Source organism: Triticum urartu, chromosome 5, assembly GCF_003073215.2.
Source record: "Triticum urartu cultivar G1812 chromosome 5, Tu2.1, whole genome shotgun sequence".
Taxonomy (NCBI): Eukaryota; Viridiplantae; Streptophyta; class Magnoliopsida; order Poales; family Poaceae; genus Triticum; species Triticum urartu.
In genome coordinates, this window is record NC_053026.1 from 90,535,560 (window position 1) to 90,557,259 (window position 21,700).

Sequence of the window (21,700 nt, forward strand, 5' to 3'; positions counted from 1 at the left end):
AAACTTCTAATCAAAATATAAGATAATTCACGTGTAGAATTTGATGAATATTTATTTACACAATCGCATTATTATTGACAGATAAATCACAAACTAACGTGCTAGAATATTTATATCCCAGCAACGCACGAGCATTGTTCTAGTTCATGATTAAAGAGAATATAAAGGAGTGCCGCAGATTTGATGGTCATCAAAACAACAAATTCCACCAACAAAATTGGATCAGAACTCAACTGTTCCTCGGACGATTCTTGTCATAAATCTTCTTACCTGCTACAATGTCCATAGGCGCAATAGTCAAGCACCCCCGAGCTAACACGCCACCTTCCAAGTCCCATGAAAATGGTGGGGCAGCAACATTGTGAGCACATACACAGACCAAAAAGGGAAAGAGAAAAAAATAAGACCAGCCAAAGTGCTGAACCATCACTTTCTAATTCTTTATGGTTGATTAACAGATGGTGATCACATGGAATGGTGCCACCATGTTTCTCCCATACAAACCAGCACTACTTAACTAATCATTGTTGTTAGTAATTAACCTAGCATCAGCGTACGCCATCACCACATAACAGGTCGTAGGGTGCTAATTAAATCCTTTAGCCACGATGATTCAATTTTGAGCGCACGGTGCAAGAAAGTGGAGACCGGGAGAAAACCGGGTAGGCCAGCGTAGGGTTTAAATACAAACGGCTAGTACACGCATGCATCGCCACCTACACTTCCCTAGCGACATAATGCAATCACATGAACATTTCCCGCCCAAAACCCGGACACCACGTTCCTATACTTGCATGCACATCAATTCTTTGACTTCCCACAGTAACCTTACAACCAAATAATAATGGAGGCACATTTTTATGTGAAGAGAAAAACAGAGAAAAATATACATGTATGTAAGACACCAGGCTTGTTTCTGGATCAGTTGCACCTGTTCTTACTTCCCTGAGAATATAAGAGAGGTGGTTGCACTTAACCAGGGAGGGAGACAAGCTTTTGGCTATCTTTAGCATGGTGTGATAGAAAAGAAAGAAAACACAATCACCAGAAGTGCAATTTCTCCCTCTCCATGTCCCTCCCCATTTTTATCTTCTCCTGGCTCGAGGCCAGCGCAAGGAATTAAAGCAAAAGGGGGGACAGACAGACCGAGGAGGAAGAGGAGGAAGAAGAGGAGAAAGTCTGCCCAATTAAAGGCAGCTGCAGCAAGGCTGGCCCTGGTGGTGCTAATCTAGATTTCCTTTCTATCTTTAGGAGGAGGAGGATAGCCGCTTTGGATTTGCGCATTTGCATTGCTCGTGCCCTGTCGAGAGGAGGCAGAGGAGACAGGGCAGGAGGAGGAGGAGGAGGAAGAAGAAGGTGGGGGGAGCCAAAGCAGAGGAGCCCTCCCCTGTTTCTTGCTCCTCCCCCTGGTTGGTTCCTGCTCCTCCCCTCACCTCTTTGTTTCTTGGTTTTCTTTCTTGGTTGACGGCACGGAGCCATGGGGTGCGCCGTGTCCAAGGGGGCGTCGCTAGGGTCGCCGGGGTACGAGGTGTCGTCGGCGGCGTCGGGGTACGAGGTGGTGTCCGGGAGCGCGTCCGCGTCGGCGTCCGCGACGATATGGAGCAGGCCTGTGCGGCTGGAGGCGCTTGATCTTGGCGGGGATGGGGAGGGTGACGAGGACAAGGGCGCGCGCGGCAACGCCGTCGGTGGCACGGCGCGACCGGGGAACCTGCACCGCTACATCGAGTCCGAGCAGGCGGCGGCCGGGTGGCCGGCGTGGCTCAGCGCCGTGGCCGCCGAGGCCGTGCAGGGCTGGGTCCCCCTCAAGGCCGAGAACTTCGAGAAGCTCGAGAAGGCAAGCGCCCGCTCCTAGCTCCTCTCGCGGCAATTAGAAAGAAAGAAAGAAAGAAAGCTCATCAATGGCGGATTGTTGTTGGTGGTGGGTGCAGATCGGGCAGGGCACGTACAGCAGCGTGTTCCGCGCGCGAAGCCTCGAGACGGGCCGCCTGGTGGCGCTCAAGAAGGTGCGGTTCGACAGCGTGGAGCCGGAGAGCGTGCGCTTCATGGCGCGGGAGATCATCGTCCTCCGCCGGCTGCAGGGCCACCCCAACGTGATCGGCCTCCATGGCCTCATCACCTCCCGCTCCTCCGCCTGCATCTACCTCGTCTTCGAGTACATGGAGCACGACCTCGCCGGACTCGCCTCCTCCCCCGACCTCTCCTTCTCCGAGCCCCAGGTACGCACATACTCCTACATTGCATTGCCTTGTTATCAAACTTATCATCATCAATCATCCATCACACTGGCTGACTGATTCGATTGATAAATTTGGATGCTGGCGGTAGATCAAGTGCTACATGCGGCAGCTGCTGGCGGGGCTGGAGCACTGCCACGCGCGCGGGGTGATGCACCGGGACATCAAGTGCGCCAACCTGCTGGTGAGCAGCGACGGCGTGCTCAAGGTCGCCGACTTCGGCCTCGCCAACGTGTTCTCCACCTCGCCGACGCAGCAGCCGCTCACCAGCCGCGTCGTCACGCTCTGGTACCGCCCGCCGGAGCTCCTCCTGGGCGCCACCGCCTACGACCCCTCCGTCGACCTCTGGAGCGCCGGCTGCGTCTTCGCCGAGCTGCACGCGCGCCGCCCCGTCCTCCAGGGCCGCACCGAGGTCGAGCAGATCCACAAGATCTTCAAGCTCTGCGGCTCGCCGCCCGACGCCTACTGGCGCCGCGCCGGGATGACGTCCAACGCCTCCGTCTTCCGCCCGCAGGCCCCCTACGAGAGCCGCCTCGCGGAGACCTTCGGCTCCGCCATGCCCGACGCCGCCTTCCGCCTCCTCGGCGCCCTCCTCTCAGTCGAGCCCGCGGCCCGCGGCACAGCCTCCACCGCCCTCGCCTCCGACTACTTCTCCACGGAGCCGTACGCATGCGAGCCGTCAAGCCTGCCTAAGTGCGCGCCAAACAAGGAGATGGACGCCAAGTTCCGGGAAGACTCCAGGAGGAGGAACAACGCGCCGCCGCCGGCGAAGCGGCTGTCGAGGGCGCACAAGAGCATGCAGGACACCAGCCAGAGGCATCACAGCCATGTCCACGCCGAGGAGTCGCTCCCCCTGGAAGCCGACGGCGGCCTGCGGCCCGAGCCGGAGACCGTTAGCAACGATGCCCCGCAGCCGGAGCCGCCGTGCACTAGGCAGATGCCCGGCAGCTGCCAGGAGGAGGAGGACGCGCCGGCGCCGGCGCCGACGCGGCTCCCCGACAACCTCGCTCTCTCTGGCGGCCCCGTGCAGCTCGCTGCGTCCACCGGCTTCGCCTGGGCCAAGAAGCCCAGGGTGCCGGACGCGGCGACGACCAAGAGGAGCGCTCCCAGGGGACCAAGAAGTACCATCACCGACGGAGGCGACGCCGCAAGCGCAAGAACGACGGCCGGCGCCACCACAGGTCCATACGAGGCGGAGAAGCAGGAGATGATCAAGCAGTGGGCGCAGGTCGCAGAGGCGTTCACCTCATCCGAGGCCTACAACAGCAGGTCCACCAGGGAGCCATTGGACGCCAAGCAGCTCAAGACCAGCAAGGTCAGTCACACTCACACGCTCATCATCCTACTACACACAGCAATCCACACCAAAAACTCTTATACAAACGGATGGTTATTTTGATCATCTGGAGCTGACGAGCTGTTCCATTTTTCCTGGTTTCAGAAGCACAAGGGGAAGATGAAGAGGGCGGACTACTCAGGGCCGTTGCTGTCGGAGCCACGCCACGTCGACGAGCTCCTGCAGAGCCACGAGCAGCGGATCCGGCGAGCCGGCCGCCGCCGGACGTGGTTCCACAAAGGTGATCGATCAACCACCTCACACCTCGCACGATGAAATGCATGCCTGCGGGTTAATTAATTCCCCTGAAACCGCCATTGCTGACCTCATTCTTCTTCTGGACAGGAAACAAGAAGGAGCAGCAGCACTGAGACTGAGACGAGAGAGAGGCACACATGCTAGACCCCGTGTAGAAGGCTCGAATTTTTTTTCCCCTTGACTCTTGCAGCAATCGAACTGTTTGCTGCGAACTTCCTACGTTTAAACTGAATGGTTACCATGCATTCAGTTCAGGCTTCTGTATAGCAAGATTGTATAGAGCTGCAAATCACAATAACGCATCTATGCACTGTAGCGTCCACTTGTTGTCACCTCCCATCTCCTGTGTTTTTCCATGGCTAGCTCAGCCGGTTGTGCCTTACTAATGCCCTTTTATATTTTGATGAAAAGAAGAAGAATAAACGCCTTGCTGATGCCTGGGAATTGAGGCAAATACTGCACTCCAATGCTGTTGTTGGTAAGGCAGAACACGTGACTCTGTTTTCCCTTTTTTTTTTGGAAATGTTAACGCCCATACGTGTGGGCGTTTGCATCTCGCCCACACGTCTGGATCCGCGTCCGTTTATGAGCACACAAATCTTGGCATGTTTATAGTGCCATGTAGGACTGGCCTGGTGTGTGGGCGTTCAGCCGGTCGCCCACACGGCCGTTTCACCACACAGGAGGGGCTGGTGTGTGGGCGTTCAGCAGTTCGCCCACACGCCACTTTGCACGCACACACAAGGGCTAGTGTGTGGGCATTTGGCATCTTGCCCACACGCCCTTCTCCTCTCCCACACCCAAACTGCTAGTTGCCATGTGTTTTTGCACTGCACATGGCAACTGCCCCTAGTGTGTTTTTATAAGCAGGTGGCAACTTTCTTTTTTTACCCGAGTTTGCCATGTGTTTTGCAGGGTACACGGCAACTGCCTATTGTGCACGTAAGCAGATGACAACTCTCTTTTACCGAGTTGCCATATGTTTTTGCATGGTACATGGCAACTGCCCTAACGTGCATGTACATGGCAACTGCTCTAACGTGCACGTAAGCAGATAGCAACTCTTCCTTTTTACATGGCAATTGCCCTAGCATGCCTGTGAGCACATGGCAACTCTCTCAACTGCCTAGTGTTAGTATGTGGCAACTCCTAAAGTTATGAAATCATGACAACTACATTAGATCAGACCATACATGGCAACTGCAGTTGAGCAACCATGGCAACTGCAGTTGTCCGACATGGCAACCGTAGTTCAGCGACATGGCAACTGCAATTAAACGAACATGGACGAGGGTCTGGACCATGGCAACTGCGGGCGCGCAGTGACCGTCACGCGTGGCGTGCGGGACCAGGAGGTACGAGGCCTGACATACGGGCGTGTGGGCGTTATCAACTTCGCCCACACGCACGCGTGTGAGAGGGATCGGGAGGGAAAAAAAGAGGCGTGTGGGCGCTAATTGTTTTGCCCACACGTAGGTGTGTGGGCTGTTCCTCTTATACACCACACAAAATGTGTGGGCGGACTCCCTAACGCCCACACGTGTGGCACTTATCGGCGTCCTTTCTTTTCTTGTACACAATGGAGGTAGTGCTCCCGGTCTTCCTTTTTTTTGAGAAACTTCGAATCTATTCATCTTCAATCATGGCAGTAGAAAGAACAACATAGGCAATAAAAATTACAACCATGCACATAGACCACCTAGCGACGACTATAAGCACTGGAGCGAGCCGAAGGCGCGCCGCTATCATCGCCTCTCCCTTACCGGAGCTGCGCAAACCTTGTTGTAGTAGACAGTCGAGAAGTCATCGTGCTAAGGCCCTATAAGACCAGTGCACCAGAGTAGCAACCATCGCCGATGAAGAAAGTCGTAGGTCAGAAGGATCAAACCTGTAAGCACCCAAACAAAAGACGAATGAAGACCGGATCCAAACAGATTCACCGAAGGCCAGCACTGACCGAATCTCGCGAGATCCGACGGAGACAAACCTCCACACACCCTCCGACGATCCGAGACACACCATCAGGACGTGGATAGAACGTGGGAGACATTATTCTACCAAGGGACATCGCCATCGCCACACAACACCAACCAAGACGCTGAATCAACAAGAACGAGAACGGGGTCCCACCCGCCGACGGGGGCCGAGATCCTCCGCGCCTCCATGGCCTAGAGGGCACCGGAGATGGGGCGAACCGGCTGGGGGGGGGGGTAGTGCTAATCAAATTTTATTTCACTAGAGAAAATCGTTGCAAACACATAAATAAGATATCAATGTGGAAATCATCTCCTGCTCGGTATAATCAACAGTCATGCACTAAACCAAAGACTGAATCTAACATTCAAATTTGGTTGACCATAATTTTTTTTTCTTGAGTGGAACTGCAAAAGTAGCATCAAGTATAAAGGAGTATTAAAAAGGGATTGAAGATTTACGATGTGCTCACCTAGTCACCTGTTCATGAACTGGACGATGTGAAGTCACGAGGCCTATGCTCCATTTAGATGTCTATAGACTGGAGGGATCCCTATTGAATTGGGCTGGAAAGAAAATGGGCATGAATATGAGTTCGCTTGTTTGGTTGTTCACTTAATTGGCTCATGGAATTAATCCTAGCGAGGATTCGATACCAAATCCTGTTAAGTGAGTGTGAAGATTATGCTTTGTCCTATATGCCTCAACAAAATATGTAAAGTCTATGACTAGAATTGAAAACTTATATAGGAATTAAAAGTAAAGTTTAATTCAGAAATGCATCACCACGGCAAAAACAATTGTACACACAACAAATCACAAATTCTTACATGACATAAACTCTTAACACTAGTTCATAGATAGGTTCAATTTCGACAGGACATACACAAATATACACATAACAGCAAAGCATCATTTGGATAAATTCAAGGCAATACTAATAGCAATGCCTTCCTCAAGGTCATGGCCAGCTCTATTGGAGCATCAAGCAGATGCTCATTAAGAATCAGCTTCCCATAAGATCGCAACCAATCAGGTTCATCCAATCTAGTATCAACCGAAGTGTCGCAAGTATTTCATACTAGTCTTGGGCGCTGGAAGTGGATCAACAGGAAATTTATTTACAATATTATTGTGGACCTGAACTAAAAATATTTATTTACAATAAAATTTGCATGTTGGAAAAAAATTGTGGACCTCATGTACCTCCTTTGGAGCGAAAACTAGAGCTTACTGCAATTGATGAGCCAGGTAGTGAATATATAAGGTCACTCTTGGAGATTTAGAGGTTTAGCTCAGTCCAGTCACATTTCATATTGTTTGCCCCAACATAGCCTTGCCCTCAGATATCTTGCTCATTTAACCCATTGGTGTCCTAGTCAATAATGGGTTGAATGTGAGAGATACCAGAGGGCAAGGCTATGATGGAGCAAGCAACATGAGAGGCTAGTGGAATGGGCTAAAGTCTCTAATTCTCCAGAAGTTTCGTTATGCATATTATATTCATTGTCTAACTCATCAGTTGCAAAAAGCTTTTGTTGTTGCTGCAAATAATGCACATGAAGTGCACAACTTTTTTCCAACATGCAAATTTTATTATAAATAATGTTAGTGCATCTCCCAAATGCAATGATGAGCTACTAGAATATAAAGCCACTAAAAATGCAAGAGTAATTTAACTGGTAGAGGTTGTCACGAGAAGAGGGGCAAATCAATTAGGATGTTTACAAAGGGACGAAGACACAAGATGGAGTTACCACTACAAGTCAATCAAAGACTTCCGTTTGCTGCAATTATTTTGGTGCTAAGAAGTGTAGCAAATGATCGTTCAACCACAAGGAATTCAAAAGGAGATTTTGGAGATGCACTTAATTAGATCTTAATCACATTAGATTTTTTTCTTCATTCTACACCTTATGGAAAAAAATTATAAATATCACGAATGTCTTGTGTGTCACACTCGAACATAAAACCTAAGATGTTGCAAATGTTATTAGATCGTATTCCTAACACAAATGTGTTGCTTGCTAAACTAAGATAATATAGATGGAAACACAAGATTGACGTCCTGGATATGGTTCAATAGAATGTCTCTTTTCCTACCTCCCTGAGATTGTTAAGAGTGATTTAGTCACTTAATTACTTATGGACTTATTCATTAATTTATGAATGTTGATGTCATAAAGTCTTGAAATAAGCATGATAACACCACATATATCCATCATTACAAAGTAGATGTATTTAAACGTTGCAATACATCATTAACTGGTAGAGTCGAAAGATTGATTCAGTTCTAGAGTAACTGAGCTTCTGAATCTTTGTTCATCCTTGGATCCGAGACATGAAACCTACAACAAGTCAAAGATATGCAACCTAGTGGAGGAAATCTATCCTGCTGATTTTCTTAGTCAAGAAAGAGACCGGTTGGAGTTTGAGCCACAACATTTCCAACTTGATACATTCAGCCATCCAGAGACCATAATCTGCAAACCACTAGATGATTTGACAAAAGGAATAGTTAAGTTGGCAAATCTTCTGATATCCAATGGTTGAGAGGTTGTTAAGTGTATTATCCCAAAAATTGCATTTTTGTATGTTATGATACAGCTATGCATACTTACATGTCATCTTGCATCGAGTGCCATTTGAATTTGGATTCCCATTTGAAGTTCTTTAGAAGTTTAATTTGAATCACTTTTCTTCTCTGAGTTAATACTTTTCCATGTTCTCTCATAATTACAAAATATATGAGTGAAAGAACATGACCCTTGAAAACCAGAGACAAATTTGGAAAAACATTTGAAAAAAATTAGAAACAGAAAAATATTTGGAAAACATTTTAAAATCAAATTCCTATTCTTTTTGGAATTTTAGAAAAAGAGTATTTAATTTTCCTATGAAAAATAGTTCATATTTTTCTATGTTTTATTTCAAGATTTTTGATATAAATTTTTGTATCCTACAAAGTTCATTTTCTTTTTGTTTCTTTCCATTGATGTTTAAAAAAACGCAAATAGCCCATGGGAGGCCAAGCCTACCTCATGAGGTCGTCCTTAACCTCATGACTGGGCGTTCCAGATCGCCATTACACGCCATGGCTACGCGGTCCCCATGCCCGGAGCCCCCTTTCCTTCCTCCCCTCGATGTAGGAATCTTCCTCCATGCCACACACCTTCCTTCCCCACCTTCCCGCACCTTTATGGGCATCAAGACTGAGATCTTCGCCCACCAGACATCCGGGCTTCCTTTTCTTCTTTGTTGAGTCATAGGAACCACCGTACTATTAAGTGGAGTCCAAGTGAACAAAGTCAGAGTGACTGATGTGATGCTCAACCAAATCCTATGTCTTTAAGCCAAGACAATGAGAGAAAATCTTATCCAGAGTTGGATGAGTCAGCTTTACTTGTATCCCAAGTCAAGCTGCCGCGTGTGTTTGACATCTGACCGTTGGACACGTGTCAGTTCCTTAGTGACCCAGGGTCATTTTGGACAAATCAGGTCGGGTTGCCACCTGGCTATAAATAGCCCACCCCCCACACCATAAATTGGTGGCTGCTCAAAGTTAGTGCACAGCTTTTGTCGTTTGAGAGCAACCCACCTCCAAAGCATTTGAGAGAGAGATCCTTGCGAGGACAAAGCCCTAAACACCTAGAGCCAAAGAGTGTTAGGCATCACTGAAGTCTTTCTGTCTGCATGACCTGAAGACTTGTTACACTTGGGGACTGTGAATCCTCCAGCCAGTTAGGCGTCGCGTTCTGAGCATCCAAGAGTCATTGTGGATTGCTGGTGAACGAAGTCTGTGAAGGTTTGGAAGTCTACCTTGAAGACTTACCAAAGTGATTGGGCGAGGATTGGGTGTCCTTACCTTAAGGGGAATAAGGTGGAGACGCAGTCTTCTAAGTTAAATCTCAGCCTCCCTAACCAGACGTATAGTTGTCACAGCAACTAGAACTGGTCTACAAAATCCTTGTCTTTACCAAGCAACTGGTTATATTCTTCACTTTCCTTTACTTTACAGTTTGTCTTCATGAAGTCATTGTTTGCATGTATGATCTGATTGACTTCAGTGAGTGAAGACGGTTTACTGTCTGGCTTCATATTGTCTTCCATCTTGATCCTCACTAGCTAGTAGCTGATCGTGCTTTCATTTCATTTCAATCTTGACTATGGCTTGTCTAGTGTAGTTTACCTTCCGCTGCATATCAATAGGTCCATTTCTGTTGTTTTTATTCAAATACCTCATGTTTTTGAAGACTTCCATAAAATCGCCTATTCACCCCCTCTAGTCGATAACTAGCACTTTTAATTGGTATCAGAGCAAGGTGCTCCCTTGTTCTGTGTGATTCGGTTTAACCACCTGGAGTTTTAGCTATGTCGACTGCGGGGATAATCAAGGTCTCCGCTGCATGCCCTGTCTTCAGTGGCACTGATTACCCCAACTAGAAGAATAAGATGCATATGCATCTTGAAGCCATTGACGCCGACCTCTGGTATGTCGTCAAGAACGGCATTTCGAAGGTCGGTGAAGGTGTCACCACTGCTGATGTCAAGAGGTTCATTCAACTAGACTCGACCGCCAAGAACATCATCTGTGGTCATCTGACCAAAGGACAGTATGGTCGTGTGAGTGCTGTGGAAACTGCAAAGCTAGTCTGGGACGGGCTCTCCAAGGTCAACGAAGGCATCTCAACCCCGAGAGACTCAAGGATTGATGTTCTTCGCAACCTCTTCAACCGCTTCAAGAGAAACGAAAATGAGAATGTCGAGCTCACGTTTGATCGACTCACTGATATCACAAATGAGCTTCGCGCGCTTGGCGCCACTGAGATCACCAAGCACGAAATCGTCAAGAAGCTTCTGGCATCACTTGACAACTCATTCTACACCCTGACCCTAATGATTCAAGAACGTCCTGATTTCAAGACTCTCGATCTGCTGACATACTTGAGAGACTCAACACACATGGGTTCCAGTTATCTGAGAAGAGAGACATCTATGGCCCCAACTATGGCCGAACCCGGGCTTTGAAGGCAAAGGTTGTGTCCTCATCTGAAGAAGAATCTGACTGCGTTTCTGGGGATCCTGAAGACATTGGAAGGGAACTAGCTATGCTCGTGAAGAAGTTCTCCAAGAAGAAAGGCTTTAGAAAGTCTTCAAGATCCAGCTCAAGAAATGATGAAGCTTCCTCTCATGACTACAAGAAGAGAACATCCCACAAATGCAAGAAATCTTTTCACTACATCTCTGAGTGTCCTCAATGGGACAATGAGAACAACAAGAAGAAGAAGAGCAAAGAATATGATTCTGATGACAAGAAGAAGAAGAAATCCTCAAAGTCTTCTTCAAATCCTTCATATTACAAGTATAGCTCATCAGGCAAGGCTCGTGCGTTTGTTGGCAAGGAAATGGATTCAGAGGAGGAGTTTGCTTCTGAGGAGGCGGAGGTGGAGTAAGAGGAGGAGTCCGATTTAGGCGTGGCAAGCCTGGCTCTAGCTTCAGCCTATGTCGCTAAGTCCATCTTCAACACTGAAGACAATGACATCGTCGCCAACGCTGATGCAGATGATGAGGATGACTCTGCTCCTACCTACTGCTTCATGGCACGTGGTGCCAAGGTAAACTCACGCGATTCTTACTTTCAAACATCCAGTGAAGGTGACTCTGAATGTGAATCTAAACCTAGCTACAAACCACTTGCTAAAATTGCAACAAAACAACAAAATGCTATGGAGCACATTCAAAAGTTGCTAGACAAAAGAGATGACCTGTTGGACGCGGAAATGACTCGAACTTAGTCCTTAATTGAGGACATTAAAAATATTCATGTTAAATATGAAAAACTTGAAATTCTTCATGAAACACTCTCAGCTACTCATGAGAAGCTTTCCTATGATTATCTTCAAAGGAAGCAAGAACTTGAGAACCTGAGAGCGTCTCATGAAGATCTTCAAAAGGAGAATGAGTCACTTCGTGCTAAACAGATCAGTACCGCTCATGAAGACTTTGAGCCACCATGTTTAAAATGTCTTGAGCGTGATAATGTTGTCTCTGTTGCTGAATGTTCTACTGCTACTACTGTTGCTATGTCTTCAACTGCTTATGTGGAAACTAACCCCTCTTTTGAGGATACCACTACTATTGCTGATGAGAATGCTAGGTTGAAGACATTGCTTGAAACAGGGATATACAAAAGCCTCAAAGGGCATAAGACTCTTTGTGATGTCCTCAAGAAACAGATTCTGAACTAAAACCCTAGGAAAGAGGGTGTTGGGTTCGAGAGGAAAATGAACGTTGATGGTTCTTACTGGAAGCCTGAGCAGTACCCCAAAACCACATGGGTTGCTGCAAAGGGACCTTCAGTGGATCCATCTACCTTATGTGGCTTCACTTGTTCTAACCCGATTATCATTGATGAATCCTTTGATGCAAACTATAAACTGTTTAGGAATCAGAATGGTGAAGTGTTTGCCAGGTATATTGGTACTAAATGCAGGAATGGACCACCTTTGAAGAAGATCTGGGTGCCCAAAAGTTGTCTTGAGAAGCTTCCTGTGAATGTCATCATGACCCCACCCGGGAAGAAGACAAACCCCAGATCACAGGCTTCATATGGTCCAAAGGCTTCTTACAGAAAGGGGACTCATCAGAGTCACCCTAACGCCAATGTTTTGCAGGGAAACCATACTCAGACATATGAATATGAGCATGCTTCATCAAACTGCTATGTTCATAACACCAAGAACTATTCTGCTTATTCTTATGAGTATTATTCACCTCTTGCAAGGCTATTTTCTAGGGCTCCAAATCCTAAATTCTCAGATGATGCACTTAGACTCATCGCTTCTATGCCACCCCTTAAGATGTGGGTGGTTAAGAAGAATTAACTCTCTTTTGCAGGGAATGGTCTCCATCCAAAAATCAAAAGCTTATGATGCTTATGCTGGGGACCTAAAACATCTTGTGGGAGCAAGATAAAATGCCAAAATGGTCTTACTATATATTTCGTCCCAGGATTCCTTGACAAATATCCTATTTACCCTAACCATGATCTGAACTTTCATAATCCGCTTGTTCATCAAATGTTTATGCTTCACAATACTCTTGGTGAAGCCTATCCCCCAAACTGCGCTATAGGGTATGACACCAAAGGCTTCAGAATGGATTATGGACAGTGGATGCACTAACCATATGACTGGTGATCAAAGTCTTCTCATGGATTCAACCCTACGTCCATCTGACAAGAGTCACATCACATTTGTTGACACTGGTAAAAGCAAGGTATTGGGTCTAGGTAGAGTTGCAATCTCAAGGGATCAGCACATGGATAAAGTGATGCTTGTTGAATCCCTTGGTTTCAACTTAATGTCTGTCTCAATGCTTTGTGATCTGAACATGATTGTGATATTTGGAAAATACCATTGCCTTGTGCTTATGGAATCTGACAAATCTCTAGTCTTTGAAGGGTATCGAAAAGATGATCTGTATATGGTAGATTTCTCAGTAGGACCACAGTTGGCCGTATTGTAGGATCAAAAGTATGTCTAGAGGGGGGTGATTAGACTACTTGACCAAATAAAATTCTAGCCTTTTCCCAATTTTAGGTCTTGGCAGACTTTAGCAACTTAGCACTAGTCAAGTCAACAAACTACACATGCAAGTCTAAGAGTATAGCAGTGGAATGTAAAACAATGCACATGAAGGTAAATGGAGGAGTTTGGAGGGAGCAAACGCAATGTAGACACGGAGATTTTTGGCGTGGTTCCGATAGGTGGTGCTATCGTACATCCACGTTGATGGAGACTTCAACCCACGAAGGGTAACGGTTGCGCGAGTCCATGCAGGGCTCCACCCATGAAGGGTCCACGAAGAAGCAACCTTGTCTATCCCACCATGGCCATCGCCCACGAAGGACTTGCCTCCCCAGGGTAGATCTTCTCGAAGTAGGCGATCTCCTTGCCCGTACAAACTTCTTGGTTCAACTCCACAATCTTGACGGAGGCTCCCAAGTGACACCTAACCAATCTAGGAGACACCACTCTCCAAAAGGTAATAGATGGTGTGTTGATGATGAACTCCTTGCTCTTGTGCTTCAAATGATAGTCTCCCCAACACTCAAGTCTCTCTCTCACTGATTTGGATTTGGTGGAAAGATGATTTGAGTGGAAGGCAACTTGGAGATGGCTAGAGATCAAGATTTATGTGGTTGGAGTGGAATATCTTGATCTCAACACAAGTGTAGGTGGTTCTCTCTTAGAAAATGTATGTTGGAAGTGTAGGCATGTTCTGATGGCTCTCTCCATTGATGAAGAGTGGGTGGAGGGGTATATATAGCCTCCACAAAAAATCTAACGGTTACACACAAATCACCAAACTCGGTGGGACCGAATAATGAAACTCGGTTGGACCGATTTAGTTCAAAATGTGAACGTTAGGATTTTCGGTGGGACCGACACGTCAACTCGGTGGGACCGATTTCATTAGGGTTAGGGCACGACGTAATCTCGATGAGGCCGATTACAGAAAATCGGTGGGACCGATTTTGGTAATAAGCTAACCAGAGAGTTGGTGAGGAAAACTCGGTGGGACCGATTCGCTCGTCTCGGTTGGACCGAAATGTTACGAAGGGGGAACAGGGAGTTTGCATTGCGAACTCGATGGGACCGATCGCTCATCTCGGTTAGACCGAAACATTACAAAGGGAAACAAAGAGTTTACAATCCCATCTCGGTGAGACCAAGATCCCTATCGGTGAGACCGAAAATACTAGGGTTTTGTGGCAGTGGCTATGTCAACTGAACTCGATGGCGCCGGATGGAAAGTTTCGGTGGGGCCAAGTTTGACTTTTGGTTTGGGACAAATGTGGATATGAGAAAGTGGTTGAGGGTTTTGGAGCATATCACTAAGAATTTTGAGCAAGTAACCCATTAAGCAACACCTCATCCCCTTTTAATAGTATTGGCTTTTCCTATGGACTCAATGTGATCTTGGATCACTAAAAGGTAAAATGTAGAGTCTTGAGCTTTAGAGCTTGAGCCAATCTTTTGTCCTTAGCATTTTGAGGGGTCCACATTTCTAATCCATGCCATGCCAATCATTGAGCTTTCCTGAAATATTTATTTTGAAATAGTATTAGCTCAATGAGCTATATGTTGTTAGGAATTACCAAAACCACCCACGGATAGTTGCACTTTCAATCTCCCCCCTTTTGGTAATTGATGACAACATATAGATCAAAGCTTTGACAAATGATTATAAGATTGAAATACATCATCGCTTTGAGAAGTATGTGATAAGCAAGAGCTCCCCCTAAATTTGTGCATTATTTAAAATTTGCTTTTGAATGCAAATGCACAATCGATTAGGATCATGGGTTAATCTTCCATGTCACATACATCTTGGTGGAGCGCTCAAAATGATATAACTTAAAAGCATGCACTCATCACCAAGCAAAGTGAATGATCAAATAAGAATATAAGATATAATATCATCCAAGAAAGCATTAAGGTAGCATATGATTAAACACATGATCAAACAAGTATCTCACACAGACAAAGACATAGTGTATCAACCAAGCACATAAAAAGGTTCAACCAAAAACAAGAGAGATAAAAATCAACACACTCTCTCTCGAAGCCTATAATCTATACATATTTCTCCCCCTTTGGCAACAAGTTACCAAAAAGTTTGAAAATGCATAGTGTTATGCGTCTCTCAGGCTCGATCTTCGGGAGGCGGTGTAGAGAGAACTCCAAGGACGAAGGCATATCTCGATGTAGTTGGAGCTGGTGGAGTGGCTGATGGAGGTGGTACTGAGGCTATAGCTGCTGGTGGTGACAGAGTAGTTCTAGAGACTGGTACTGGCACTATAGCAGACCTCTAACCTCGTGGCACATGCTGAAAAGCATCAGTAGTTGCCTTCCCGCTCCTCACTTCTGCTTCCTCCTGGAGCTGCTCAACTGCAGTCTGTATCTCAGTTACCTTGAGGTCAAGATCATATAATTTTGTCTCAACAATCCTCTCCAGGCTCTCCTGATTCCGAGTCACGATGGCCAAGCCCTTCTCAATCCTCAGTGTAGCTTGAATCAGATAGCCTAATTGATCTTGTTTTGACTTGAGGAATACCTGAGATGCTTCTTCTGCACTTGGCATCCTTGCATCTTTCTCTGCCTTAGCTTTGGCTCTCTTCTCTTGTGCTTGTACTGAAGATGGTTCCTCCTCATTCATCACAACTGTGTTGTCTTCAAATTCAGGATAAAGGGGTAGATGCTCCTTGTCCAACAAGTATGTCCCTGTGCCCATCTTAGAATTGATGAGCTCCTGAATATGTGGAGCATACCCACAACTTCTCTTTTGGTCAGCAGCAGTCCTCTTGATTGTCTCTACAATCAGACTCATGACCTTGAACTTATGAGGGACATCAAAGATTTGCAGCATGTTGATGGAATGTCCTCTGATCATCTTGTTATCTCCTGACTTGGGTAGCAATGTGTGCCTTAGGATCCAGTTGATGGTAGGCAGACCAGACAAGAAGTAATGTACAGATCCAAGCTTGTGAGTCTCCAAAGCTTTATCAGGGATCTCTTTATACATGTTTGCCATGGAGTTGTGGTCTTTCTTCTTCTTGGCATACACATCCAAGTCATCCTCATGTTCCTCTGGGGCATTGATCAGCTTGGCCCATTCTTCAACAGTAGATTGGTACCTAGTACCTTCAGACATCCATATGATCTTCCCATCTGGGTAAAAGTGAGCAGTGGAGTAAAACTGCATGATCATCTCATCATTCCATTTTGTGAGCTTCTGTCCAACAAACTCATCTACTCCACATGCTTTGAAGCTGTCATACACTCCTGGGAAGTGATCTTCATTGTCCTTGATGAATTCCCAATCAACCCATCTCATGTCACAGACAATGGGCTTCTTGTCAAGCAAAATAGTTTCATAGCAATCTTGTTGTTCTTTTGTGTGGAACTTGTAGTCAACTGCATAAGGATCAGACTGTCTCCACAATCTCAGTCCAGCATCTTTTCTGATGTGCATGTGTTCAGCCACTGGATGAGTATCATTGTGGTCTGGGATCTTGGGTTTCAATTTCCTCAAAACAAGAGACTCATCATCCTCTTCTTCAACTTGAGGCAGTGGGGCCTTATTCTTCTCTTCTGCAGGAATACTTCTAGTGTTTCTCTTGGGCTTTGACTTCTGAGCTTGAGCTTTGGGAGCAGACTTGGGCTTTGATGTTGCAGCCCCTAACTTAATTGCATCTCCCATGAGCTTTTGAGCTTTGGGTGCTGGAGCATCCTCTTCCTCTTTCTCTGCGGGATCCTTGAACATGGATGATCTCCCTAGAACTCTGGCTGTGGTCTTCTTGACCCTCTCCTTTATCTTCTTGCCTTCTCCAGCCTCTTTGGGTTCAAGAGTGAACTCCATAGTTTCTTCCAAGGCTGCTTTCCTAGGCTTGGATATTGGCATTCTCTTGGCAGGTGCCTTATTGTGCATCCCTGGCTTTGTTGTAGCAGCTGAGCCATACTCCTTCTTCAACACTTTCCTCTTTGAGGTGGCCTCATCCTCAACAGCCACATAGTCTTCATCCTCAAAGTCTAAGGTTTTCTTCTTCCTTGTCCTGGTGGTTGCCTTTGGCAAGTTACTAGGAGTGCTCCTGCTGCCATCATCTGAGGTGCTTGATGGATCTGAACCCTCACTCAATTGCACATGTTCCTCAAATTTGTTCTGACTGTCCCTCTGGTCAGACATCTTGGCAATCACTGACAACAAACCCTGTGAATAGATGTAAATGAGGTAGAGTGGACGAGCATCACAAAGTGCAGAATTTTTGTAAAATAGATGACTTAAAAACTTAGTTTTAGTTCTCCACAAAAAGCATTTCGGAGCTATCGATTTGATAAACTCGGTGATACCGACGCAGCTTTTGGAACCTAAACTAGTGAACTTGGTCAGACCGAGTCACAGTTCGGTGGCACCGAGACTGCTAGGGTTTCACAGAGAATCGAACTCGGTCACACCGATTTGCAATTTTCGGTCAGACCGAAAATGCATGTGCTATGGCCTAAGCCAAACCGGTGAGACCGATTTCTACAATTCGGTCAGTCCGAGATGAGTCCGGCGGAGACCTAACCCTAAATTTTCAAATCCAATCTAATATAAAGGAAGTTTTCAGTGGATGGATTGTTTTCATACGTGGTCATGATCATGGCAAAGTAATGTGCTACGAATCAGAGTTGGGAAATAGCACAAAGAGTCAAACTCATAACCTAGTTCGGTGGGAGTTTGCTACAGCGACAACGGCGGAGCAGAATTCTGTTGACGGGGACGGAGACCAGCGGCGGGAGGTCGCTGGCAACGAGGAGAGAATCCGGAGACCCGAGGAGGCAGAGCAGGACATGCGCGGGGTGAACGGTTTTGGATAAATTTCCAAAATTCAACCCGTCGGTATATATATCCCGACCCTGTCGGTGTGACCAAGTGGAACAACTCAGTGGCACCGAGATGCAGAATCGCGAGTGGTTACTGCAACTCGGTGTGATCAAAAAGTTCAAATTGGTTGCACCGAGATGGAAAACCTAGATCAACTTAGTGAACTCGCTGTGACCAAAGTGGATGACTCGGTCATACCGAAATGCACAAAGAGGTTTTGGAAGTTTAAGTCTATGACGAATCGGGGACTCCTAGTGCTCCTCACACAGAGTGGTTCGAATCTGACTTGATCAAATTTGTGAGGTAGCATGAATAGAGTTTGAGACGAGAAAAGCATAGATAGCTAGAGGAAGTTCTTAGGCATTCTTGTTCATGAAGGAAATATGCCCTAGAGGCAATAATAAAGTTATATTTTATTTCCTTATATCATGATAAATGTTTATTATTCATGCTAGAATTGTATTAACCGGAAACATAATACATGTGTGAATACATAGACAAACAGAGTGTCACTAGTATGCCTCTACTTGACTAGCTCGTTGATCAAAGATGGTTATGTTTCCTAACCATAGACATAAGTTGTCATTTGATTAACGTGATCACATCATTAGGAGAATGATGTGATTGACTTGACCCATTCTGTTAGCTTAGCACTTTATCGTTTAGTTTGTTGCTATTGCTTTCTTCATGACTTATACATGTTCCTATGACTATGAGATTATGCAACTCCCGTTTACCGGAGGAACAATTTGTGTGCCACAAAACGTCACAACGTAACTGGCTGATTATAAAGGTGCTCTACAGGTGTCTCCGAAGGTACTTGTTGGGTTGGTGTATTTCGAGATTAGGATTTGTCACTCTGATTGTCGGAGAGGTATCTCTGGGCCCACTCGGTAATGCACATCACTATAAGCCTTGCAAGCATTGCAACTAATGAGGTAGATGCGGGATGATGTATTACAGAATGAGTAAAGTGACATGCCGGTAAGGAGATTGAACTAGGTATTGAGATACCGACAATCGAATCTCAGGCAAGTAACATACTGATGACAAAGGGAACAACGTATGTTTTTATGCGGTTTGACCGATAAAGATCTTCGTAGAATATGTGGGAGCCAATATGAGCATCCAGGTTCCGCTATTGGTTATTGACCGGAAATGTGTCTCGGTCATGTCTACATTGTTCTCAAACCCGTAGGGTCCGCACGCTTAAAGTTCGATGACGGTTATATTATGAGTTTATGTGATTTGATGTACCGAAGGTAGTTCGGAGTCTCGGATGAGATCGGGGACATGACGAGGAGTCTCGAAATGGTCGATACGTAAAGATCGATATATTGGACGACTATATTCGGACATCGGAAAGGTTCTGAGTGATTCGGGTATTTTTCGGAGTACCGGAGAGTTATGGGAATTCGCCGGGGAGTATATGGGCGTTATTGGGCTTTAGAGGAAAGAGAGAGAGAGAGAGAGGAGAGGCTGCGCGCCCCCCAATGCCTAGTCAGAATTGGACTAGGGGGAGGGGCTGCGCCCCCTCCTTCCTTCTCTTCCCTCTTCCCTTTCCTTGACTCCTACTCCTACTACTTGGAAGGGGAGGAATCCTACTCCCGGTGGGAGTAGGACTCCTCCAGGCTGCGCCATAGCGGCCGGCCCTCTCCCCCTCCTCCACTCCTTTATATATGTGGCCAGGGGCACCCCATAGACACAACAATTGATCTCTTGATCTCCTAGCCGTGTGCAGTGCCCCCCTCCACCATAATCCACCCCGATCATATCGTAGTGGTGCTTAGGCGAAGCCCTGCGTCGGTAGAACATCATGATCGTCACCACACCGTCGTGCTGACAAAACTCTCCCTCAACACTCAGCTGGATCGGAGTTCGAGGGACGTCATCGGGCTGAACGTGTGCTGAACTCGGAGGTGCCGTGCATTCGGTACTTGATCGGTCGGATCATGAAGACGTACGACTACATGAACCGCGTTGTGCTAACGCTTCCGCTTTCGGTCTATGAGGGTACGTGGACAACACTCTCCCCTGTCGTTGCTATGCATAACCATGATCTTGCGTGTGCGTAGAATTTTTTTTGAAATTACTACGTTTCCCAATAGTGGCATCCGAGCCTGTTTTTATGCGTAGATGTCATATGCACGAGTAGAACACAAGTGAGTTGTGGGCGATATAAGTCATACTGCTTACCAGCATGTCATACTTTGGTTCGGCGGTATTGTTGGATGAAGCGGGTCGGACCGACATTACACGTATGCTTATGCGAAACTGGTTCTACCGACGTGCTATGCACACAGGTGGCTGGCATGTGTCAGTTTCTCCAACTTTAGTTGAACCGAGTGTGGCTTTGCCTGGTCCTTGCGAAGTTAAAACAGCACCAACTTGACAAACTATCATTGTGGTTTTGATGCGTAGGTAAGAACGGTTCTTGCTAAGCCCGTAGCAGCCACGTAAAATATGCAATAACAAAGTAGAGGACTTCTAACTTGTTTTTGCAGGGCATGTTGTGATGTGATATGGTCAAGACATGATGCTAAATTTTATTGTATGAGATGATCATGTTTTGTAACCGAGTTATCGGCAACTGGCAGGAGCCATATGGTTGTCTCTTTATTGTATGCAATGCAATCACCTTGTAATGCTTTACTTTATCACTAAGCGGTTGCGATAGTCGTAGAAGCATAAGATTGACGAGACGACAGTGATGCTACGATGGAGATCAAGGTGTCGCGCCGGTGATGATGGTGATCATGATGGTGCTTCGAAGATGGAGATCACAAGCACAAGATGATGATGGCCATATCATATCACTTATTTTGATTGCATGTGATGTTTATCTTTTATACATCTTATTTTGCTTAGTTCGACAGTAGCTTTATAAGATGATCTCTCACTAATTATCAAGGTACAAGTGTTCTCCCTGAGTATGCACCATTGCGAAAGTTCTTCGTGCTGAGACACCACGTGATGATCGGGTGTGATAGGCTCTACGTTCAAATACAACGGGTGCAAAACAGTTGCACACGCGGAATACTCAGGTTAAACTTGATGAGCCTAGCATATAACAGATATGGCCTCGGAACACTGAGACCAAAAGGTCGAGCGTGAATCATATAGTAGATATGATCAACATAGTGATGTTCACCATTGAAACTACTCCATATCACATGATGAGCGGACATGGTTTAGTTGATATGGATCACGTGATCACTTAGAGGATTAGAGGGATGTCTATCTAAGTGGGAGTTCTTAAGTAATATGATTAATTGAACTTAAATTTATCATGAACTTAGTCCTGGTAGTATTAGCATGTCTATGTTGTAGATCAATAGCTCGCGTTTAGCTCCCCTGTTTTATTTTTGATATGTTCCTAGAGAAAACTAAGTTGAAAGATGTTAGTAGCAATGAGGCGGATTGGATCCGTGATCTGAGGTTTATCCTCATTGCTGCATAGAAGAAT

General features: G+C 46.2%; 1 protein-coding gene across 1 annotated transcript; it reads left to right on the forward strand.

Moving 5' to 3' along the window:
- Positions 1 to 977: 977 nt before the first annotated feature.
- LOC125508034 (protein IMPAIRED IN BABA-INDUCED STERILITY 1-like) lies at positions 978 to 4,160 on the forward strand. The gene is made up of 5 exons (XM_048672578.1): positions 978 to 1,834; positions 1,929 to 2,216; positions 2,326 to 3,549; positions 3,676 to 3,811; positions 3,916 to 4,160. Exons 1-5 carry the CDS (start codon positions 1,478 to 1,480, stop codon positions 3,939 to 3,941), a joined length of 2,031 nt encoding a protein of 676 aa, XP_048528535.1. The 5' UTR covers positions 978 to 1,477; the 3' UTR covers positions 3,942 to 4,160.
- Positions 4,161 to 21,700: the final 17,540 nt, after the last annotated feature.

Bases quoted from the DNA above. Each gene is read 5' to 3' on its own strand.
- LOC125508034 (XM_048672578.1), top strand. From the start codon at position 1,478: ATGGGGTGCGCCGTGTCCAAGGGGGCGTCGCTAGGGTCGCCGGGGTAC. The intron at 1,835-1,928 runs GCAAGCGCCCGC...TGGTGGGTGCAG, and splicing joins ACTTCGAGAAGCTCGAGAAG to ATCGGGCAGGGCACGTACAG. The intron at 3,812-3,915 runs GTGATCGATCAA...TCTTCTGGACAG, and splicing joins CCGGACGTGGTTCCACAAAG to GAAACAAGAAGGAGCAGCAG.